The sequence below is a fragment of the Silene latifolia genome, chromosome 7 (genome assembly GCF_048544455.1).
Source record: "Silene latifolia isolate original U9 population chromosome 7, ASM4854445v1, whole genome shotgun sequence".
Lineage (NCBI taxonomy): Eukaryota > Viridiplantae > Streptophyta > Magnoliopsida > Caryophyllales > Caryophyllaceae > Silene > Silene latifolia.
The window spans coordinates 46,833,545-46,856,307 of record NC_133532.1 but is presented as its reverse complement, the minus strand read 5'-3'; the positions used below and the strand labels follow the sequence as shown (position 1 = coordinate 46,856,307).

At 36.4% G+C, this 22,763-nt stretch overlaps 3 protein-coding genes across 3 annotated transcripts; 1 reads left to right on the top strand and 2 right to left on the bottom strand.

Annotated features, from left to right (window-relative positions):
* Positions 1–3,916: 3,916 nt before the first annotated feature.
* On the top strand, positions 3,917–9,691 carry LOC141592132 (E3 ubiquitin-protein ligase AIRP2-like). Its single transcript, XM_074412713.1, has 5 exons — positions 3,917–4,231; positions 5,818–5,980; positions 6,087–6,153; positions 8,545–8,776; positions 9,170–9,691. Exons 1-5 carry the CDS (start codon positions 4,146–4,148, stop codon positions 9,378–9,380), a joined length of 759 nt encoding a protein of 252 aa, XP_074268814.1. The 5' UTR covers positions 3,917–4,145; the 3' UTR covers positions 9,381–9,691.
* A 154-nt stretch (positions 9,692–9,845) lies between these two features.
* On the bottom strand, positions 9,846–11,851 carry LOC141592131 (GDSL esterase/lipase At3g48460). The gene is made up of 2 exons (XM_074412712.1): positions 11,157–11,851; positions 9,846–10,526 (listed from the first exon to the last, which is right to left on the bottom strand). Exons 1-2 carry the CDS (start codon positions 11,805–11,807, stop codon positions 10,020–10,022), a joined length of 1,158 nt encoding a protein of 385 aa, XP_074268813.1. The 5' UTR covers positions 11,808–11,851; the 3' UTR covers positions 9,846–10,019.
* Positions 11,852–15,571: 3,720 nt separating this feature from the next.
* On the bottom strand, positions 15,572–22,473 carry LOC141592128 (DNA-(apurinic or apyrimidinic site) endonuclease). The gene is made up of 9 exons (XM_074412710.1): positions 22,140–22,473; positions 21,449–21,541; positions 20,921–21,065; positions 19,631–19,832; positions 17,815–17,893; positions 17,489–17,550; positions 16,974–17,060; positions 16,741–16,844; positions 15,572–15,962 (listed from the first exon to the last, which is right to left on the bottom strand). The coding sequence occupies exons 1-9, from the start codon at positions 22,371–22,373 to the stop codon at positions 15,856–15,858; spliced, it is 1,113 nt and encodes a 370-aa protein (XP_074268811.1). The 5' UTR covers positions 22,374–22,473; the 3' UTR covers positions 15,572–15,855.
* Positions 22,474–22,763: the final 290 nt, after the last annotated feature.

Genomic DNA, 22,763 nt, shown 5'->3' with positions numbered 1-22,763 from the left:
ATTCACCGTCGGGGCCTCCCCCTTAAAGAGACAAAGCCACACAAAGCCGACTATCGTCCTCATGGCCAACGGATGCAGTTGGGCCACAGCGACGTTCATAGCTTTAATGATGGCCATGATGTACTCATTCAGCGGAAACCGGAGCCCGTACTCCAAGTGTCGCATGTATACGCCGATATGGCCCGGCGGAGGGCAACAGACGGCCTGACCCTCCTCAGGGATAACAATCTTATATCCCCTGCCAAAGAAGAAATGGCCCTCGAAAAATTTCTCACCGGAATAACTGGCCAACTTATGGGTCCAAGTTCGGTCAACGCGTACCTTGCAGACGTCACCGTGATCCATAACGTACTGCCTCCCCTCTTTGGGACGAGCCTTTTCAGCATTATCACCAAAATCGTCTGCGTCATCATCGACATCAGAGTCATCCTCCCATTCCTCCAAAATCCGAGGATCGACTTCGGGAGAAGGAGACCTAGGGCCCCCAGGCCTTATCAGGAGGGCGTCCAACTTCTCCTCCTCATCAAGACGCGACGGGGAACCCCCCCGCGCCGGTTTGCTAGACCCGGCATCAGCAGAAGACATGTTTACAATAAAAACTTACAGAGTAAAGTTGGAAAGTTTGTTTGTTTACCTTGAAGAAAAACACCCGCCGGAGTAACAACTCTGAAAATTAGGAGACAATGAAACCCTTGAAAGTTTAGAGAGGAAAGTTTTGGAGAATGAAATTGGTGGCCAATTTCACGGAATAACTGCCCTACTTATAGGGAAAAGCCCATAAAGAAGGACCAATCAGAGCACAGCCCATGAAGCGTCAACCAATCAGCGTGCAGACACGTGTCGGACATGCAACCACGAGATGTCAATCGTTGCAACAGTCGAACGTCAATCAATGCAACAGTGACCAAGCGTCTTCAACACGCCCATTCGTATCTCTCCGCCTATTCACCTTCCTCAACAAATTCCCAAGCATCTGTTCCCCGCCGGCCACATGATCAACCAAGCTAAGAAGCGCCGGCCGGGGGCAATCAAAAACAACCGGCACTCTCAACCCTGGTCTCGGCCAGCGTCACTTTCTTTTCCACATCGGATGCCCTTTACGCATCCATGTGGAGGGGGGATATGGTACGGCCTAAGAAAGACCAGGCCGAGGTAAAAGAAGCCGCCGCAGAAGAAGCCGATCTGTAAAATTTTTTACAAATTACTTGCGCAGAATATACGCTCAAACGTACATCGGAGCCCATACCACGGCATAGACTACGCTGGGGGCAAATTGATGGGGCATATTCTGCACCGCTGACCAAGTCAACATATTGAGCAAGGTCAAAGATATCCACAGCAAGTCAACGACTTAGACGGCCCTAGCCGACGCGGCCCCCGGCATCTACTGTCACTGGTCTCGGCATGGCAACCTGCCAGCCGGGACACATATCCGCGTACTCATATCCAAGACCCCTCGGCGGTGAGGCAACAGGGCCCGCCGGCCTGACATAGGTCCCTCGGCCGAGGGGTAGATCAGTCTTTCCACCTGCTAGCCACTTGGCCACTTGGCCACTACGTGACAAAAGGTGAAAGTCTATAAATACTCCTCAACCTTCATTGAGGAAAGGATCCACAACTTAACCTAAGAAACACTATTCATCTAGTATTATCTTCCTCATCTCTCTATAATATACATTCAGTCAAGTAACAACTTATCCCTTGAGTTTACTGACTTGGGCGTCGGAGTGAGTACGCTTGGCACACAGTCAAGCCCTCAGTTCGTTCATTGTTGCAGGAGAGGCCGAGAGGAACGATAAAGACAAGAAGGATTCAACCAAGGACATCATTCTACAAGCAACGGGTGGTAACGAATATCTGCTCTGGAATTACACCCGGAACAAATTGATTCACACAATTAATTAATTGACACACATTTTCGTCAAATAGTGAATAAAATCTTCCACACACAATTAAAAATAAAATCTTTCACACATAAAAAGATTAAGCATATCTCCCTAAATTATTTTACAATAATATCTTATAGTTTCATATTTTAAAATAGAAACAAAAACAAAAAAACAAGGATTATATACAATATACTACAAAATTATATACTGGTATAACTTTATTGCGGTATATCATATAACAAACAAGTATATCCTATAATATAGGATGAAATTATATACTACAAAATTATCTCTCTAAATATTGATTGATGAACGACTTATATAAATAAATAACCTAAAAAATACCATGCTTTAGCACGGGATCTTCACTAGTATCTACTAAAAAAATAGGTGAACTCAAAAATTCTCCCTCCAAAAAATATATTTTTAATTATGGAAGCTATTGATAATTTGGCATTTAATTTTACCAATGGATTGATCAAACAGGCATTTTTTTTTTGTAACTAAGCTAGAGTTAATTATTATAATGTATTTTATTATATTATTTTTTTTTTATTAAAATTAATCTTTTTATCAAATTATATAATTTTCAATAAATTCTAACTATAATCTTTTAGTTAAAATATAAATGATATAAACTATAAACTGCTAAATTTTGCATTGATGCTATCATTTGAGAATGCCTTAACGCATACTACGGGGGTGTTTGGTAAACGGCGGATTGGGAAACTTTCAGCATATTTAAGGCTTTTAGCATGTTTGACTCACCAATCTACTATTTTGAATGTTTGGTAAATGACATATTGAAAGAGTAGATTAGAGCTCAATCTACTGTTTTCCAATATGCTGCTCTACCCAGCATATTCACATTAGTGGATTGTGAAATATGAACCCGTCAACAATCTACGCATAGCTACAACAATCTATTAACCAAAATATGCTAATTACCAAACACTTTTACTAAATCTGCTAATTGAAATATACTAGTCAAACATGTTAATCCAATCTGTCATTTTTAATCTGCTTGACCAATCTGCTTCTGCTAATATCAATCTGCTGATTACCAAACAAGGCCTACGTATAAATAAAACTATAAATCGTTTTTATTATTTTCATGACAAAATAAATTGAGAGAATTTATAAATTAGAATCATTAGGCTTTATGATATAAAAAATATCTTTAAAAAATAAATAAATTTCAATACATTACTCAATTCTCTTAGATTAATATTCAGTTTTATTTTTTTTTTCTCAAAAAAAAAATATAATAACGAGAAAAATAAACAATTAATCAGATACCACTATTATTTAAATATCTTATTAAAAATAAAAAATTATATATATCGTACATTTATTGCACGAATTCTAAATTAGTATTACTTTAAGAAGATAAAGTCTAATCCGAATCGTTTGTGTGAAATTTTCCTTTATACTTTTACATTGTTCGGACTGGTAGTAACTATTTCTACACATCAACACAATTTTTTTACAATAAAAAGTAATTGGCTATTTAGATGTCTTACTCAGGTGTAACTATTGGGTATCGAGCAAGTAAAGAATCGTACTAAACTGAAACGACAACGCAGAATGGTATGAATAAACTTGTATCTAACTTATTTCAATTTCTCTTCTCATATACCACCCATTTGTTATTAATGTCAATATTGTGACACTTTATTTTTTAAAACTAAAAAGTGGAGAATGAGCCGATTATTTAATGACGAATCATATCAGAATCATGAGTCATGATCTTTTTTTACACCATAAGTCTAAACAAATGCACAAAATATTATTAAGTACAATCTTATACCACATTATTGCATACATTATTTCACATATTCCGTACATTATAATCTGTAATGAATACGCTATCCATTTTTATTGTTTTGAATATAGAGAATTTAATTATGTAATAATTTCTCCTACAAAATTTGATTCTAATTAAACAAATATGGTTGACCAAGTGATTATTATCCAAACCTCTTCCTTGAACATTCTGTTTTGGAAAAAAGGATTAGGCTCCTCCTCTCTGTTGTTTAAAACACCAGCCTGTCCTTAGCAAACTGCATACTCATCATTTTCAACCCAAAATTACACAAAACTTTCTTTTTCAAAAATTAAAAATAAAAATTCAAGACCCTTTAATCCCTCCCTTTAAATTACTTGGTTTTCTCTCTAAATTCATAATCAACTTCTCCTTTTTCCCCAATATATACTAATTTAATCAAGTTCATAGGTTAATAATTACTTAATTAGATGATGGGTTTTCAACTTGCAAAGTCTACTACTTGTCAAGAATCTCTCAAAGTTATTGAAGCAGATATTCAACATGCTAATATGCTGTAAATTTTCTACCTTTTTCCATTTTTTTTAATTATTATTTTCATTTTCATTCAGTATTAATCAGTTAATTGATTAGATTATGGTAAGGTTTTTGGGTATTATAAACTGTCAAAATATTGAATTTCAAAGTTAATTAATTGTTTTTGCTGTTTAATTGGTGTTTATTTTGTGTAATTTTGTTAATATGATTATGGGGTTTGTTTATGTTTATTGTTGCTTGATAATTGGTATACTGTGGGCTGATCACGGAAAAGGTAGTTCCGGGGTGGTTTTGTAGAACTCCGTTTTTTTTCCGTCATTTTAATCAAAGTTAAACAAATGATTGAGACGGAAGGGGTACGGTATAAGGCTAATTTGGAGTTAGTTTTGACATTTGACTTGATGATTTAAGAAAATGGTAGACGTTGAATTTTCCATGTGAACCCTTCACTGATGATTATTTGTGTTGGTTGAATTAGTGATTCTGTCAATATATTCACATGTTTTTCATTAATACTTTTTGATATGAAGGGTTGATGATTCTGATACAATTAGACCATGTTTAACTACAATCATCTTATTCTCTTTCGTCATTTTTCTCCCCTAACAAAAAATAATTGATACGACAATGATCCTATCATCCTTATACGGAGTGATACCAAAGTATATCTTCCCTAAAACATACTCCCTCCATCCCAGTCATTTGTTTACCTATTTCATTTTGGGTTGTCTCAGTCAAGTGTTTAACTTTCTATTTTAGGAATGCTTTTGATTGGCAATTTGATAATGCACACTCAATTTGGTCCACTTGTCATCTAATAATTGGCTCTCTCCTCTTTCTTTGGTCTTTGTGTCAAAATCAAAGGTAAACAAATGACGGGACGGAGGGAGTAACTTCGTAAAGAAAAATCCCTTGACTCAACTGATTACATTTATGTTTGTTTGAAATTCCCTTGGAAGAAAAAACAAACGTAAAAAATCTGTTGAGTCGGAGAGAGTTATCACTATTGATTTCTATTTTTGTACCCAAAAAAAACTATTGATTTCTATTCATAGAGAAAAAAATATAAGCAAATTGGTAAGGTTTGAGTTTTTTTTTTTATACTTAATAGTGAAACTGACGAAAATAGCCAAGTTTATTTTTACTCTCCATTGCCAAGCTGCTTGTTTGAGTTAGTTGCTCGTCTGAAGCCTCTCATAGTCTCATCTTCCTCCACCTTTCATTGTTATTTCTCTTTTTTTTTTTGGTAGACAATCACCCCCATCCATATCGTCTCATAGTAAAACATGTTTTTAGTGATCCAAGTCTTTATTTAATGTGCTTGTTAACGTCATCTTATACCCAATGTCAGTGTTGGATTCTGATTCATGGTACCCTCATATAATCTTCTTACGTTTCTTTTTGAGTTGTTTCACTTCTCTCAACTTTTCATTATTTTGTCGTATATACTAATTTTCCTGTAATATAAAGATTAGATTATTATGCGTACGGAGGGCGTGTTTGCTATTTGAGATGCCTTTACGGTTCATTGATGCTGGTGTGCTTGATTGAAAACATTCTCTGATTGACACATTGAGTCCTGAACTTATGTTGTCCCATTTGTAGAGCCGCTTCGATTCCTAGAAACAAGAGTGGTGAGTGGCTGCAGATGAAATTAGTTCATAATAACTTTGCTCCGCTTATCCTTTATTTACTCCAATGGATTGATTGCTCGTGGACATGTCTTCTTCCGAGCTACTGGAGTCTTTTCTATGTAGTTATCTATAAGGTTTGATCGTTTATCCCTCCTTCCGTGATTTTCCATTTTCAAGTACGATAATGTCTAAACAGTCACTTGCTCAAATCACCAAATGATAAGTTTTCACATTTTACAGGTAAAAAAAGATGGCAGGCCTGATTTAAGGTCATATGGAAGGAGAGCAACTGTAAGGGAATTCTATGGTATGCATTTATCTGGCCCATTTATTAATTTTTATCGTCTTTGCTAATCACTATTTGAGACAAATATATTAAACTAAGGAGGAAATTCTTGTTGGTCTTTGTTGAATGGTTTGGCTCGATAATTGTTCACAATTGTTGTTGCAAATCAGCACATCCTTGCCTCCTGAATGCTAAAAAGTTTTTTATTCCTCTCATTCTCACGAAGGACAAGCTCTGCTATTTAGTTAAGTATGTTGCAAGCGGTCGTTTGATTCGGGTCTTATTATTACCTCCATGGGCCTTTTAGAGTTTTGTGAGAATAGGGAAGGTAAAATATGCCGTAAAAAGAATAGAAGTCTTAGACTCATTAAGTCATTAGCCACTATGCAGTCAAAAGATTTGGGACAGAGGCAGCAAGCAGACAAGCACGTGTATGGCTTGCATAACCTTCTCCACCGGGAATTAGGTTTTCATGATGAACATTACCTTGATATTGGATATCTTTCTTTACAAGCTAGTTCAACCGGAGCCAAACTATCAAATTGGTAAAAAAAAAAAAGCTGGAGGGTAGCGACCAAATAGGTAAAAAAAAGTCACTTGTGACAAAATGGTAAGAAAGTAAAGGATAGTGACAAATTAGGCAAAAACTAGATATATTTGTTCCGATACTTGTTCTAAGCAACTATACTATGACTCGAAAATTAAAATTGACACGAACCAAACTTGCTCCGAACTTTCTTAAACCTGATATTTCTCAGATCCTAATAATTTGACCCAAAAATGACAATATCCAAAATTACGCACATCCAAATGACGCATCGCCAAACTAATCTGGACAAAAATGACTTGACTCGTACTCACTGATTTATAATCTCTCGCCCAAAATTGCTCACCTGAAACAGGTCTGATCATGAATTGACTGGAACTGACCTATTTGTCGGGTTTTCTGTTGGATTTTTTAAAGTTGGGTCACTTGGAATGGGGTAATTTCGTCAAATTTATTGTAGGAATAGTAAATCAAATAAAGTGGGCATTTTTTTGTCAATTTGTCACAATCCTTGTTTTGTTTTTTTTTTTTACCAATTTGTCACAAGTTAGAGATTTCTTTTTAACCTATCTAGCGAACACCATCATTTGTTTTTTGCCAATTTGGTTGTTTGGCCGTTCAACCTGATAGATTTCTAGCAAGCTTATTTCTCATTTTTGTGCAAGTGCTCTGCTGCTTGCCTGCCGGTCGGTATTTAGCTGCTTCAACAGAATGACTGATGTATCACCTATCTACATAGAACCTTTACCCGCACCCCTCTATTGTTCATAGTTAATGTCACTGCAAGTATTCTTGAGTTTAGTTTACATCTCCCTCACAATTGACGGTTGAATATAGAAAGTGGAAAATATGAACATGCTTTCATTAAGTCACGAGGCCAGATACTTCAAATACTAACACCCCGATCCTACCTTTTTGTGAGGGATAAATTTTAAAATTATGGGGTGTTTGGATCTGAAGACAAGGAGTACGAATTGTAGGTGGTTGTCTTGAGGTACTCTCTTGTTAATTGGGCTGCCTTCCATGTCCAGGGGTATGATTCATACTTCGTAATAGCCAACACTATTTTACTAAGACGATATTCTCAGCTGATTGTAGTCTTGAAGCCTTCCTTAAGATGGCCATATTTTTTTACCGTTGTTACCGAGAAGGAATACTATTTGTGGATCTTCAGTACTTTTGCTTTTTTCTTCTCAACTTGCAATAGTATAGACTCTAGACTCTAGAGGTACCATGAATCAGTGAGAAAGGTATTAATAAAATAATAAGTAGTGGAGGGGAAAATTGAGTTATGGTAATTCTAAAATAAATAGTGTGTAAAATAATGACAACAATGTTAATCGGAAATGAGGATTCTACGTTGGACATCATACTCCTGGACATATTGAGCAACTGTTATGCGCTTCACATTAAATCGTGGTTTCTTACTTGATCACGGAGCAGCTTGCCCTTAGTTGCAGTTGGGAAAACTGTAAATTACATTATCTTGTCGTTACGCCATAAAGTGATCCATGCCATAAAGGAGATGATGATCAACCTAATAGTAGCCATATTGTGGGTAAGGCTACTCTTGGCTTGATCATGCACACTAATGGTAAACTGAGACATAATTTATGTAAAAAGTAGCTTAGAGTATATTTGTGCCAGTGTATGTTTTGCTAATTACAGTTTTTTTTAAAAAGACAATTTATTGCTCTAAATTGATAGAGCTAGTAGATATGCCTACTCTCGCTAATTTGCCTTGTCCACTGTCAAACTTTGATATGGAAGTCGCCCAGAATTCCCGTAAGCGGCCGAGTTTTCTTTTCTTTTGACTGCACATTTGCAAATTGTTGTTGATATTTCTTTTTACTGTAAATTGGCAGCTATTATTTTACCCCATCTACAGCGTCTTTATGGGAATTCCTCAGAGCTTGCTGATGATGCAAATGCAAGTTGTAGCTCTGAATTCGGAGTCATAAAGAGTCTCGAGGAGAGAAAGTCTTCGGAAAGTGAACTCGAGAGGGAAAACGAGTGTGGAATCTGCTTGGAGCCTTGCACCAAGATGGTCTTGCCCAACTGTTGTCACTCAATGTGTATCAATTGCTACCGAGACTGGTAAGTTGTTCGTATAATGTTTTTTTTCCGTGAAACCTTACTCCCCTCTGTTACATACTGTTGCATACATAGTCCTTTTATTCTTTTAACTATTCCAACACTTCCAACTGGTTTATACAAATCTTTTAGGCATGTTTCTTAATCCGAGATGACTAAAACACTCAAGTGTGCTCCCCCACCCCCACCCCAAGACCGAAACCCCACTTCACCTTTTCGATTCTTAGGACGAAAAAATAATCTACTTCCTAAAGTGGCTCACTACTTCACCCCCGTTTGGTTTTCTCAAGACCGTTTCAATAGTAAATGTATACAATTTGCTGGAACAGAGGGAATAGTTTGTGACTGAGAGTTTGAAACGATCTATCCTCTTTGAGACTTGTTTGCGGATTGCAGGAACTTGAGATCGGAATCCTGTCCATTTTGCCGGGGAAATATAAAGAGAGTGGAGTCAGCTGACCTTTGGGTTCTCACCCGCGACACTGACGTGGTTGACCCAAAAACAGTTGTGAAGGAGGACATATTGTGCTTGTATCTCTACATTAATAGTTTGCCCAAAGATATCCCTGACGCTTTGTTTCTAATGTACTACGAGTACCTGTTCTAAGGAGTAGTCCTCCAGGGCAATGTACAGAGAAGAACAAAAAAAAAATAGTCGGTAGAAGATACGCTTCCAACTTAATGTAAATAGGAGTTGGTAAGGCAAGGCGTCTTCACTCAAATGTATAATAATTAATGTACATGATTTAGTGTTCATGCATTATGTTGCTGAAAATGAATTAGTGAAATATAATGTCACAAGTTTAGTTTGCAAAATGGGGTTTAATTACAAGTCCCCCTTTACCCGTGTTCACACAAATTCTTGTATGAGATCGTATCCATTGAAATCAATTCAATTATCCATGCTATGAATGAATTACGAGTATTTGTGTTAATCAAGTACTCCGTATTTGTGTCAGTCTCATAATGTTTTATTGCTCCCTGTGCCAAACAGCAGAAGTAGATTTATAATAGCGAATAACATTAGCAGAATATGGGTTAATAGATTTTAGTAGCATGTTTGACTAGCAGATTTAAGAAAAGATGTTTGGTAATAAATATGGTATCACTACAAAGTTCAATATAATGAAGTTATCAACACATAATTAGCTCCATCAACTAACCAAACTCATGACTACGAAAGTGTAACACATACTCCCTTTGTCCCGATAATTAATAAGTAAACATAAATCGACGTTTGTATCTCTTATCCACGACTTATTTTCCTAGCCATCAACTCTTGAAAAGAAGGGGAAGAATACCCTCCTTGCATAATCAACCCTGAAATCACCTTATACATCCCCTCAGTCAAATGAACACCATCCCAATTAACATACTGAGACGGGTTCGAGCAAACGCTTGAACCCGTTGCACCACACGCCGAGAAGAAGTCATAGTTAAACTCCCCACCTCCAGACCCACAACACACCTTGAACAACTCCTTGAAACCATACTTTGACGGGTTCTCCATAACAGTCTTATACGCGTTGTAGTAATCCGCATACACGATGGTCGACGTAGGGAATTGCTTTCTTAAGGATTGAATCTCTGCTTGAAGAAGGGTGTTGTGTGTTGCACTTAAGGTGTTTTGACTTTTGACGCATCCCATGTCGTCTCGATCATCTGATGGTGCAAGTAACATTGCGAGTGTTAGACATCCTGTTGGTGGTAGCCCTTGTACCACCACGTATTTTGCTCCTTTCTTTAGGATTGCCTGTAATTATTGTAGACAAATGTTATGTAATCGAGGAAATTTAGTCGATTAAAAGACGATGTTTCGCAAAAGTTTATATAAAAAGAGATTGATTATTCAACAGATTTTTATTTTGAAAACTTATGTAAGACCGTAAGAGTATGTATAAAAGAGAGTGTTCGACAAATATTAGATTACTTAAGCCTCGAGTTAACTTTATCTCCAGATTTACGACTCCATTTGTTTCGGAGAAATTATTTGACTTTTAGTTTTTAATATTTTGGGAAAAAAATTATGAAAAATTTATCATTAATATCTTACTTGTAATAGAAAATAATTTCACAAGATTCGATATGGAAAATGCTTTTCTCAGAGACGAGTACATCATAACATGGCCACATTGAGTGGCAAATTTCAAACCATATTAATTGATCCAGCAATGGGTGGAACCCCACATCAAAAAATAAAGTTATTTTATTATATCGGTTTTTCTAACGTGATACTCTTCATCTTTGTTTCTGAATTCTCGTATCAATTTTTTTCAATTAAGAATTTAGAAAGTGATAAGATTTTTGAAAATTAAGCTTAGTTTCTTATTTGGGTGCTCATGTAAAACCGTCTTACAAATATTTGCAGTCGCAAAACAATTACCTCAAGAAAACCCGAAATTCTTCTAATGGCAAGACTTTGTACAGTTTTCGAACTAACAGAACTCTCAACAGAGTAGGCATAATCATTAGCACCAATCTCTCCAACCCAAACCAATGCATCATCAAACAATGCACCACATTGGACCCCACATCCTTGTTTCTCCAACACCCTATTAAACCAACTCAACTCGGTCCCAATGGACTCGGGTGTTATATCAAAACTAAGATTATTCTTAACAAAGAACCTATGTTCTATAGCAGTTGCACCAGCAACAGCGAAATTCACCCCGTTGGGTCCGCCACTGGGGGCGGACTTATACGGGGGAAGGAACGGGAGGGAAAAGTGTTCGGCTACAAAGTCGATCACTAGTCTCCCGTCCGAGTAACGGTTAGTAGGGTGGTGGAAAAATGTCATGCCATATGGGAGGGTGGAAACGTAGTTGAACCCTGATGGTCCTGTGGTTGAGATTGTGTTACCGGTGTCGGTGTAGGAATCGCCAAATGCGTATATTTTGTTGAAGGGTTTTGTAGGGGTTGAGGTTGAGATTGAGGATGAGGATTTAGGTGTTGTTAAGAGGATGATTAAGAGTATTAGTTGGGTTAGTGTTAAGAGATTAGTGATAGTGTAACAAGAGTGATGATTTGTTGTCATTTTTGTTTGTTTGTTTGTGTTTTGAGAGTATGTAGTGTTTTGGGTTTAAGGGAGGATGTGATTTTATAGGGAAAGTGTTATACTGCTTCTCTCCCGGTTATTTGTTGTCCTATTTTATTTTTGGTTGTCTCGGTCAATTGTTGTGAGTTGTCCTTTCTATTTTAATAATGAACTTGATGAACAATTTGATCATTCACACATAATTTGGTCCACTTGTCATTTAGTAATTGACCTCTTCCTCCTTCCTTGGTCTTTGGGCTAAACCAAAGAACAACAATTGACCGGGGAGGAAATGAGAATTGAGATGACTATTTAGGTCTTGTTTGAAATTGTGTTATTGTACTTTTATGTCACTTTTATCTTGAATGGATGAAATTTCTCCGTTTAAATATTTTGATTGAAATTTGAGCACATGGATAAGTAGGTTAGCGGGTTTGAGATGAATAGGCACTAGGTAGGTATCCTCGAATTTATGTGTTGTTATATCGGCTTTGATGTTTTACTGATTGGATGAAAACGTAAAAAGATTAATTAAGGGTATGTTCTTTCTAACTTAATTTGAACTCGTTTTAGTTTTATTCAGCTCAATTCTATTCAATTAAGCTTAACTTTTATTTATTTCAACTTCATTCAGTTCAACTCTGCTTAATTCAGTTGAGTTTAATGCCGATAATTATACATTAAAGGTTTTATGAAAACTATTGCTTGTAAAACAGTACACTAATGTGGTAACTTATTCATGATTACAATAGTCCATAACGTTTAATATAGTTAGGGATATTTTATATGGTACCCCTTAATTTTTCGACTTTCTACATGGTACCCTTACACTTTTTAAAACATACATGGTACCCCTAATTGTTGTCATTATCACTAAGTGTACCCCTGAACTTTATTTTCCGTCAATTAAACTCAGTTTTAGGCGTTAAGTGATGACTTGGACGCGTAACCAAGCTTGTCATTTATTATCCCATGACATAAGGACTCTATTAGGCTCAATATCCATCTCGATCCTAATATTTATTGATATATATGGGTTAAATGGGCTAAAAAAAATTTGACGGGAAATTTATTGATCCCCTGCCAAATTATCACGTCCAAAGATAGGTATTGAACCTAATAAAGTCCTTATATCATGGGATGATAAATGACAAGCTTGGTTACGCGCCCAAGTAATCACTTAATGCCTAAAACCGAGTTTAATTGACGGAAAATAAAGTTTAGGGGTACACTTTGTGATAATGACAACAATTAGGAATACCATGTATGTTTTAGAAAGTGTAGGGGTACTATGTAGAAAGTCAAAAAATTTAGGGTACCATGTAGAATATCCCATATAGTTATGAGGGGGACATGTGCAAGGTATGTGCATAGCACACTCTACACAGTAAAATTGCAAAAATATAGGTGGGAAATGGGAGAAATGAATGATGGATGGAGAATGGAGATAGTAGTAAATAGGTGTGGACATGAATTGCATGAAAATTGACGGGTTAGGTTGTAGCTGGTCGGTGCATAATTATATCAATTGACGGCATAAATATGGGTGGTGTTGTGAGTTGCTAAGTGCCGTTGCGTCTTTGGCTCCTTCCAACTTTCCTTTTTTTAACTCAATTTAGTCTGAATTTAAGTTAGGACGAAATTATTTAAATATAGAAATAAAAATTCACGGATTTCTTTTCAATAGGTTGGTAATTCGTTTTCGTTATTAAGTGCGTTTCTGTTATTAAATATTTTGCATTTTTGACGTTCTAACTTAAACTTTGAAATTATTGGAAAGTTGAGCACTATAAGTCTTGTATTTGCTGAAAAAATAAAAATTTGGTATAATCAATCACTTAATCAACTAACCAGACAAGGAACTCAATTTAAAGTAAAACTTTCGCGTTTACTTTTATTCAGCAGAGACGAGTGCTCCTGCTAAGCCCCCTAAATCCGCCAACACACTCAACTTAACCAACAACTTAACCAAATCCCCCATGAATGCTTTCTGCTAATATAAGTAGAGTACTTTGTAAGTTAGTATTTCAATAATGTAAACCAACTGATTTTGCATGCATTGAATAAGAGAGAGTAAATATAAGATGATGTAGGTAGAGGCCGGAGAAATGCAAAATGACGTAGAGAAATGGGGTTTGGCCAAATATGAGCAGTGAGATGGGATAATTTTACCAGTAGTATTCACAATTTGACAGTATAATAACACCAACCTCTGCTGTGGAACCAACCTGCCCATCCATCCAAATTGGATTCACTGCCATTTTTAGTCCTCACTTCACAATTTCAATTACTATTGAAAGCCGCCATAAACAAATACATTTACACAACTGTCACATCTATGAAAACAAATAAACTTGTGTCGGATACTATAACAAGATTAATTGAACGAAATATTATTATACGGAGTATATACTAGGAGAGTAGGCGTAATTACTTAAATGGAGGTAAGAAACTAGTCGTCTATAAATGTAGTCCGTAATAAAAAAGTAAATTCTCCGTTCAAGTTAAAAGCATTCCCTTAAGTTCCCATTCTCGCCTTTCTAATTTGGTTTTTGAGGTCAAAGTAACTTTGGCCATAAATTAGTGTTAAAATAATGAAAAACTAAAATATTACGGAGTATAATAAAAATACTCGCATTCATTGTAAAAAAAGTCTTTCATAAGTATATTTTGAATACGAATGAAGAAAAACTGAGTCAAAATGGTGACATGGTGTCTTGGAAATTGTACAAATCAAACTATAATAAGAAAATTATTATAGGATGGAGGGAGATAAAACCGAGAATTAGGTTTTACTTAGAGGTAAATAAATGGGTAGGATAACCACAGTAAAATACAAAAAAACACAATTACTTTGTTGTGACATGTGAGAATTTTACTTGTTTTCTTAGGTATTTTGATGTTTACTAATTTCATGACCTGGATCCGACAAAAAAAAAATCATGACCTCGGTTTTAGATAGTTGAGATTTCTTCATTTTAAGTTTGCTTCCTTTTACAAGAAAAAACAAATAAGTTGGATCTTTAATTCTTTGTTTGGGTGGGAGAATTTGAAGGGGAAAAAAAAAGAAGGAAAGGATTTGAAGGAAGACGCATTTCTTTGCTTGAAGCAAAGTGAGGGAGTGGAGGAGGGGAAGTCGGAGGGATTTCGAAGAAAAGAGCTCTATCTCCCGTCACTCCCCCTTCGTTTTTTCCTTTCCCCATGCCCTCCGGCCTCCCTTTCCCTGCATTTTGAGATCCAAACAAAACAAGACTTAAGACTTAAGAGTAGCGCCTTTTTTATTTTTCGACTCATGTTTTGGAGTTGTTCAAGTGTTAATTTGTCAAACATCCTCACCCCATTTTCGTAAACTCAATACCACTGTGTTTCTTGCAAATTTTGGCAAATATACTTACTATGATGAAAATGGGCAAGTTATGGCGGTGCGATGAGGATTAGGGGAGAAGTATATTTTTGTGTCGTGCAAAAAAAGCTCCTTCCTGTAGAATTTATGTTATGACTTGAGAGTGAAGTAGTTATAATGTCTAATCGTTTGATAGCATGGATAGTACTATGCCTTAAACTACTCAACTACAAATGGAACCAGGAACATACAAGTGATGCGATGAAAAAACTTTTGATAAAAAAGATGAAATGTCTGCGTATAGAAACCGTCATATAGATTTGTCACCCTACAATCATAAATGGAACATGCTGGAGATCTGCAAACTAAACTGAAAAAAAAAAATGAAGATTATGAAAAAGATGATGACAATATAAATAGATGGAAGCCGAAAGAAATCCTTGGTTTCTTCATATTAGGGACTGAGTACACTAGAACAAGACTGCATTTGAAACAAGGTTACATGACCAACAAATCAGGAGTTATGCAAGAACTGGGAGATGACATCATGCTGGTTTCGAAAGCTTGAAAATTTTCAACCCCATTGCCAAGTGAAAAAAAATACTCGGTAGTTGGTACAATCATAAGAAGAATAGTTCTAAGACTTCTAACCAGTTAAATGACAATAGCGGCCATTTTGTGCAGCACGATAAATAAGAATAAGAGCTAGTTACCAGTACTATCTTCACTATTTGAAGGTTTCTTCTGAGTTAGATCAGGAGTAGTTGAAGCGAGCTCCAGAGTAACTGGACAGTGGTCGCTTCCATAAAAACCTGGAAACACAGAAGGCCAAAATGAAAAAAGCTATTAATTCCACATTAGTATAACAACATTACCCCCACGAATGGCTAACCCAAATTGCGAGGTAAGGGCCAAGGGGATGTACGCAACCTTACCCTTGAGCTAGCAACACAAAGAGGCCGTTTTCGAATGACCCAAGATGTGTCGAGTACTTCATCAAAGGACTGACACTGAAGCATCATAAATAAACGATTGATTCGTTATGTTGTTTACTTTACCATGTCAATGCTTCGCCTTCTTCCTGTCTTTGCTTTTGTGCCTATTTTAATTTCTATTTCTATTTGGTTTTAATAAAACAGCTAAATTACACTGAGAGGCCTCTCTTTCTTCCATGATTTTGAATAGTCTAACAATCCAACGGTCTGTTATAACTTTTTCGTATACTAAGTAGATCTTTCTAGCATTTTCCCAATTGTAATGGAGCCAAACACTCACGAATCTTTGGCTTTGGGTCACTATTGTAAAATAAAGCAAAATGGTTTATTAAACTTTGTGTGCTTATTCTATTGTGAAATATAGTACTTCTATAAGTTAGTGAACGCGAATCTCGACAATTTTCATAATGCATCATCTTGAAACAGCTTTGTATTTTTAACTCACAGATAAGGTTGGATACATTTGACACCCTCACCTTGCAATGGGAGGGGGAAGGGAGAAGGTAATGTTGCAGTAGTAGTAATACTCATCTTTTTAAAATTGTTTTCACAAATTCAGCACAATTTGGCTTAATTACTGCAAAAATCAACTCACCTTCTAGCTCAATCCCATGCCCATGCATATCGCAGGAAATAATCCGATCCTTGAGCTTTTCGGACACTAAGAAGTAATCTATTCTCATTCTCTTGCCTCGGTACCTGCATTAAGTTGTCTATATATGTAATCGGACACTACTAGAACAAATGGCTATTTTGAAGTTTTGAAGAGTAAGCTACGCTTTTTCCAATCAAAACTATCATAAAACAATTGCAGGCTAAAAATCTTACTTTCCAATTGGGTTTCCTGACCATGAGAAGCCGCATTCCATGTCCTTCTCCTTGTGCAGATGTCTATAAGCATCTACTAGCTTTCCTCTAAACCATGTACAAGATAATTACTTTGATCAGGGAATCAGTTGTAGATTTCAGACACATGATAAAGCAAAAAAAAAAAAGTAATTTAAGATGTACCACGAACAAAGCATTATGTAACAAACTGAAATCCTGCTATTGTAAATTTCTTGTTCACTTTAGTAGATTAGCCTAAAGCCCTTAACAACAATAACATTACCACAATGCATGGAAAGTTCCCGCCAATGGACGGAGAAAGTGGGGCCATATGTAGGCAGAAAACATAGAAATATTGTTTTCAGATAAAAAATAGTGAAAATTGTATCAAGAGTTGCAGCAAATCATCAAGTACTGGAGTCTCCTATCATTGGGTTTTCTTTCATTTATTCTATTTAGTTAGAGACTCTGAAGAGCGTCAAGTCATCAATACTAAATAAAAATGCATAGCTTACTCTTTCAATATCGTGCCAAAACGTTTCCTCTCAGATATCGTGAACCCAGGTTGCCCGCAATCCTGCCAAGAAGCAAGAGGAAAATCCAGGTTAGAGTGTTAGACAGGCTAATGCCTTGTTTGGATACAGAAGCAAGAGGGAGGGGAATGGAGCTTTGGCGTCCTCCCTCCAAAAACTTTTCTATGTTGGAGCTCTGTTTCCCTTTCCCCTTCAATCCAAGGTGTTATAGAAAGGGTAAAGTTGCTGATGGGTTGATGCTATCAAGGAGATGATATAACAGCAAGGAAAGTAAATGCCAGTTGTGTTCACAACTTTTGTTTGATTACCTCTTTATTAGGAGGGACATAACCATTCATCTTTGCGGCAGCAAAAAATTCTGGATGACTTACGTCAATGTCTTCATGACTGACAAATTTCATATATATAGTTCAGAATAATTATTCCACTAAATCACTCATACAAAGGCACCGAACTTCAGCTACCTCAGTATGAGTACATGAAAATATGGAAGCAATAGATAGGTTGAGCTTCAACAAATTTAGGAGCTTTCTACTCCATTGTATACGTGAAGTCTTTCCAAAGAGCAAGAGACATAGATTATGGTATGACAACACAGTAACTTCATAAAAATAAGCCACTCTGAGAGCAAGAAGGTTGGCATTAAGCGATTCCTACAACTCTACGAGAGATGATCGTATAACCTTATAGTAATTGACTATGATTCCTTGAGTAATCTTATATCTTACTCCTCCAAAGTCTCTTTTGGCCTTCCCATTATTACGGGCATTAGATTGATAAAGTTGCAACAAAGGATAAAAATCTTCAATGCAAACATTCATAAGTGTCATGAAATCATAGCATAAAGCAGTTATGAGACCTTCAATATAAATCATTTTTAAATACTTCTATCATCACATAATTACTACTTTCTCTTTGACCGCCTTCATCATATGTACTCCAGATACACCACTCCCACTCACGCAAATCAAATCTTCAACACTAACACTAAGCTAAAAGACCAAAGCGAGTAGGGCTCCAAAAAAATGGTTATAAATGTAGCATTGCTACCTTAACACTTTCACAACAAGCATGCTATGCATTTGGATATTACAGGCTGAGAGTCCACGTGACTTGCTACAGGGAGAAGATTCATTTCATAGCCAATACGGATGCATAAACTAAGACTATCAGCTCGACTTCATCTAAAGTTTTGCATCCCTTATATTAAGTGTGTCTTCTATAACAAAATCAATGGATAGCTGAACTGAGAGCTCCAGAGCCTCCATCTCCTTGAGGCTGGTACTCAGGGTTCAACCACTTCAACCTCAATCTTTGGTTGCATGTGTCTATCTAGTGGTGTTCCTTCTGACTTGATATATAGTGTCTACCCTATGCTCTTGGGCTTCCTTAGACGCTAGGCGCGATTTTTTACCCTTTCTCTCCTCGGCCTCATAGAAACTGTTCCAGTGGGTATCTAATAATTACCTAACTTGAACAGTTGAACGTGTATAAATGATTCCTGTAAAGTACTCCCTCCGATTCTTAGGAATTGCTCCATTTACATTTTGCACAAAAATTAAGGAACCAAGTTGGCGTGAGTGCCTGAGTGGATGGTAGGTCTCACGGCTCTCACCTTCTCAACATTGAATTGTGACCACACAAACCATACTGAATTAGGAAATGGAGCAATTCTAAAGAATAAAGCAAAAGTAGAAAATGGGGCAATTTCTAAGAATCGGAGGGAGTATAACATATTTACTGCACAGAGACCCTTATTTACGACATACTAGGAAATACTAGGTCAAGGCAGACAACATCGAAGTTGTGGTCGAACCAATCAAGTTATCAGATTGTTCATTCCCCAACTATAGTTAAGATATCATATGAAACAAAGACTAGAGTTCTTGGATTGACAATAATCATCGTATTTTCGATGATATTGCTTCTATGCATCAAAGAGTTCAGATTTCACTCCACCACTATTTCTCTAGTATTTAAAAAAACAAAATACGAAAAATCAAGTTCTAAGCTGGTCCATCAACGAAGCACATTTTTAGTATCTGTGAGCAAAGTTCCGCACAGGTAAATGTATAGTTCTTTAAGTACATATGAAGAATAGCAAGCAAAGTAAGCAGGAGGTACCTCACATTCAAATCACCACACCAAATAAGTGGCTTATCAGATAACTTTAAGACAAGCTCCAAGATCTTCTTATCCCATTTTCTTCTCCTCACAAATGACGACTCTTCCTCTTTCCAACCATTGTTGGGCACATATGTATTCAGAAAGTGGAATGACTCGAATTCAGCCAATATTAAGCGACCATCAGGCTCATGCTTCTTTGCTACAAAAAATAAACAACTCAATTTGCTAGTCTTTGTACCCAGTAATTCTTGAACTTTTACGACTCAGAACATTGTTGATGTATGTTAATTGTTAAGCAAGTATAACAACATGAATATTATAAATTTATAACACTGCCGAAGTAAGGGGGCGGATGTACGCAGTCTAGCCTTTATTTGGAAACATAGAAAGGCTATTTCTGAACGACCGATAATTAATGCTGCTTGAAAACTGTACGATTTACTACTTCATAATACAAGAAAGTGCAACGAGACTTGTGAATCATTTTGCTTTATGTCTTCATATTCTGAAGCCAAGAATAGCGAGTCTTACTATACTTAACGACTTAACGTAAATCGGTCTAATGTGGAACATCAAAGGGTAAGATGTGGTAAGGATCATAAGGCCAAGGAGACTTATACAGTTTAAATATTCAGCTCATACCTTAAAATATCATGTTTTACTATAACTTACTTTAAAAAAATCGGTCCTAACCAAAATACAAAATACAAACTGATGCTACAGTTACTGTTGTCTTAAACACTTGCTATCAGATTGGTCTGCTTTCATGTTCTCGGCAAACAGGTATCTGGGACCTAAATTATCTTAGATTTTAACAGACCAGGCATTACATCTCAGAGAGAGTACATAAGCTTTTGGGTAGAGTAATAGAACTGTTTCCCCTTTAGACCACGGTACTAAACCTCAGTTGTAAGTTGCGTTCAAGTTAATTATCAAAACCATTAGGCCACCACGAGTCCATGGCCACATTTGGCAGTATCTACCACATTTAAGGCACAACTGTTAACTAGCAGTGCGACCAATTCCCAAATCAAGACCAAAACCAAAACTGTATGTACAAGGTGGTTTTATCTCAATTGATATCAGCTGTAACCTCTAGATGCCTTTAGCACCCAAGTCCTAAGTCAATGTTTTGGCATCTATTGCCACATGTCAAAAATTAAAGCATTCATATGAGGTGCAGAAGACACACACAAGTAAGAAACAAGATAACAACCGGGAACAGCACACAGAAATAAAACATCAAGCAATTAATGCAACAGCAAATTTCAGGCATTTGAAGAAAACCTGTGACATCTAGAGAAAAACATATCTTCTTGGGCTTCAAGCATTTCTTCACAAGCAATGCAGTGCCAGCATATTTTGTGTCTGAAAGGGACCACCAAACGCGATAACTTCCAAATGGAGGACTTGAGAGGGCACGCATCAATACCTACATGATATGTGGTATGATCATTGAAATGCTTAGGCGTATGTACTCAGTCTTGACTATTGGCTATGACACTGCAGTTAAGTTGCGTGTTCCTCGCCGAGATGTCTAACTTTGTTCAAAGCCAAAAGCAAAATAAAAAAAAATAAAAATAAAGAATAGCTAAATATTTGTGCTCAATACTCCAGCAGTATATTGTAGACTTGTAGCTAGAATCTAATATTACATACCGAACCATAGGACATATTTGGAGGGAAAACAAAAGACCCCATAACCTGCCCTCCATCCTCCTCCCCTCCCAATACCTCCTCCTTCCATACCCAAACTATGCAATGGTTATCAGAATACACACTATATATCAGGAAGTTGTAAAGAATCATTCTCACCTGCTTTTCTTCGCGTGCAGCATTTGTATCATCTTTCAGTTCGCCTTGGTTTTTAGGTGCACCCTTTGAACCAGCGGCAGGCATCCTAACTTCCTACAACAAATAATATATTTCCTAAAAAGAACCCAAAACATTTCTAACAACAGCATTTCCTAAAGGTACCCAAAGCCTTTCAAAGAACTGGAACTTTCTTAAGGAAGATAACAGAAACATGCAATGGGCAATATAGAGCCACTTCAATATAAAATACTCCCTCCGTCCCAAACATTTGTCTTTGCTTTTTAATACTTTGTGAGGGGTATTTTAACCAGGTAAACAAATAACGGGGACGAAATAGCAACTAAAAGTAAATTACCCAACAAATTCAGCTACTCAAATACCTAATTGGTTAATAATAACTACAGAAACTAACAATTTAAAATCAGAATTTCATTAAAATCATGTAGCATGAAACAATGTTGTACCACACAGAAAACACAAAATCAAAATTTACCCAAAAGTTAACCTACCCACATACTAAAACACCCTTGCAAATCCAAAAACACTCAAACTCATTATAAAAAAAAATCCAAAAATTAGCAAATTAGCAAATTCATCGAATGCCCACATAACAAAATAGAATTATAATTATAATAATGTAGAAAGGTATAAAATTTTATGCAAAATTTTAAAGTATGATGATGGAGTATACCTGTATAGCAATGATGTCAGGATCAAGTGAAGTAATAAACTTAGAGAAATCAGGCCAATTATTTTTGACACGAAGAAGTAAACTGTTAGCATTCCAAGTCAAGAACTTCAAGGGCTCTTGATTATCAACATTATCACCATTAATTTCTTCATCTTCAGGTGTTTTGGTAGAAAGAGCAGGCTTTTTGGCAGAACCATCTTTCTCAATTGGTTGGAAAAATCGTTTCAGTGACATCTCTACTCTCTACTTCTTCTCTTTTGGTATTCTATGTTTTCGATTGATTGTTAGGATTTGTAGCTCATAGCAGGGCTTTTGTTGTGGGTTTTACTGGTTTAGGCACTCAATTAAATTAGCCTATTTTGGAACAATGGAGTCGGATTATTTTGGGTCGTGTCAATAGGATCGGTTTAGACTTGGTAAATGGGTAAATAATTTTGGATTCATTCGGGTTATTTGAGTTGGCTCATATTCGAGTCAGCAATTATCGGGACATTTTGGGACCAGGTCGTTATGGGTTATTGCGCGTCCCAATGCCGCCTTATATGTCATTTGGGTCAATCAAGTCACTTTCAGATCGCGCCTATCAAATCAAGAACGGGTTACATTTTTCGGTCATTTTTGGGT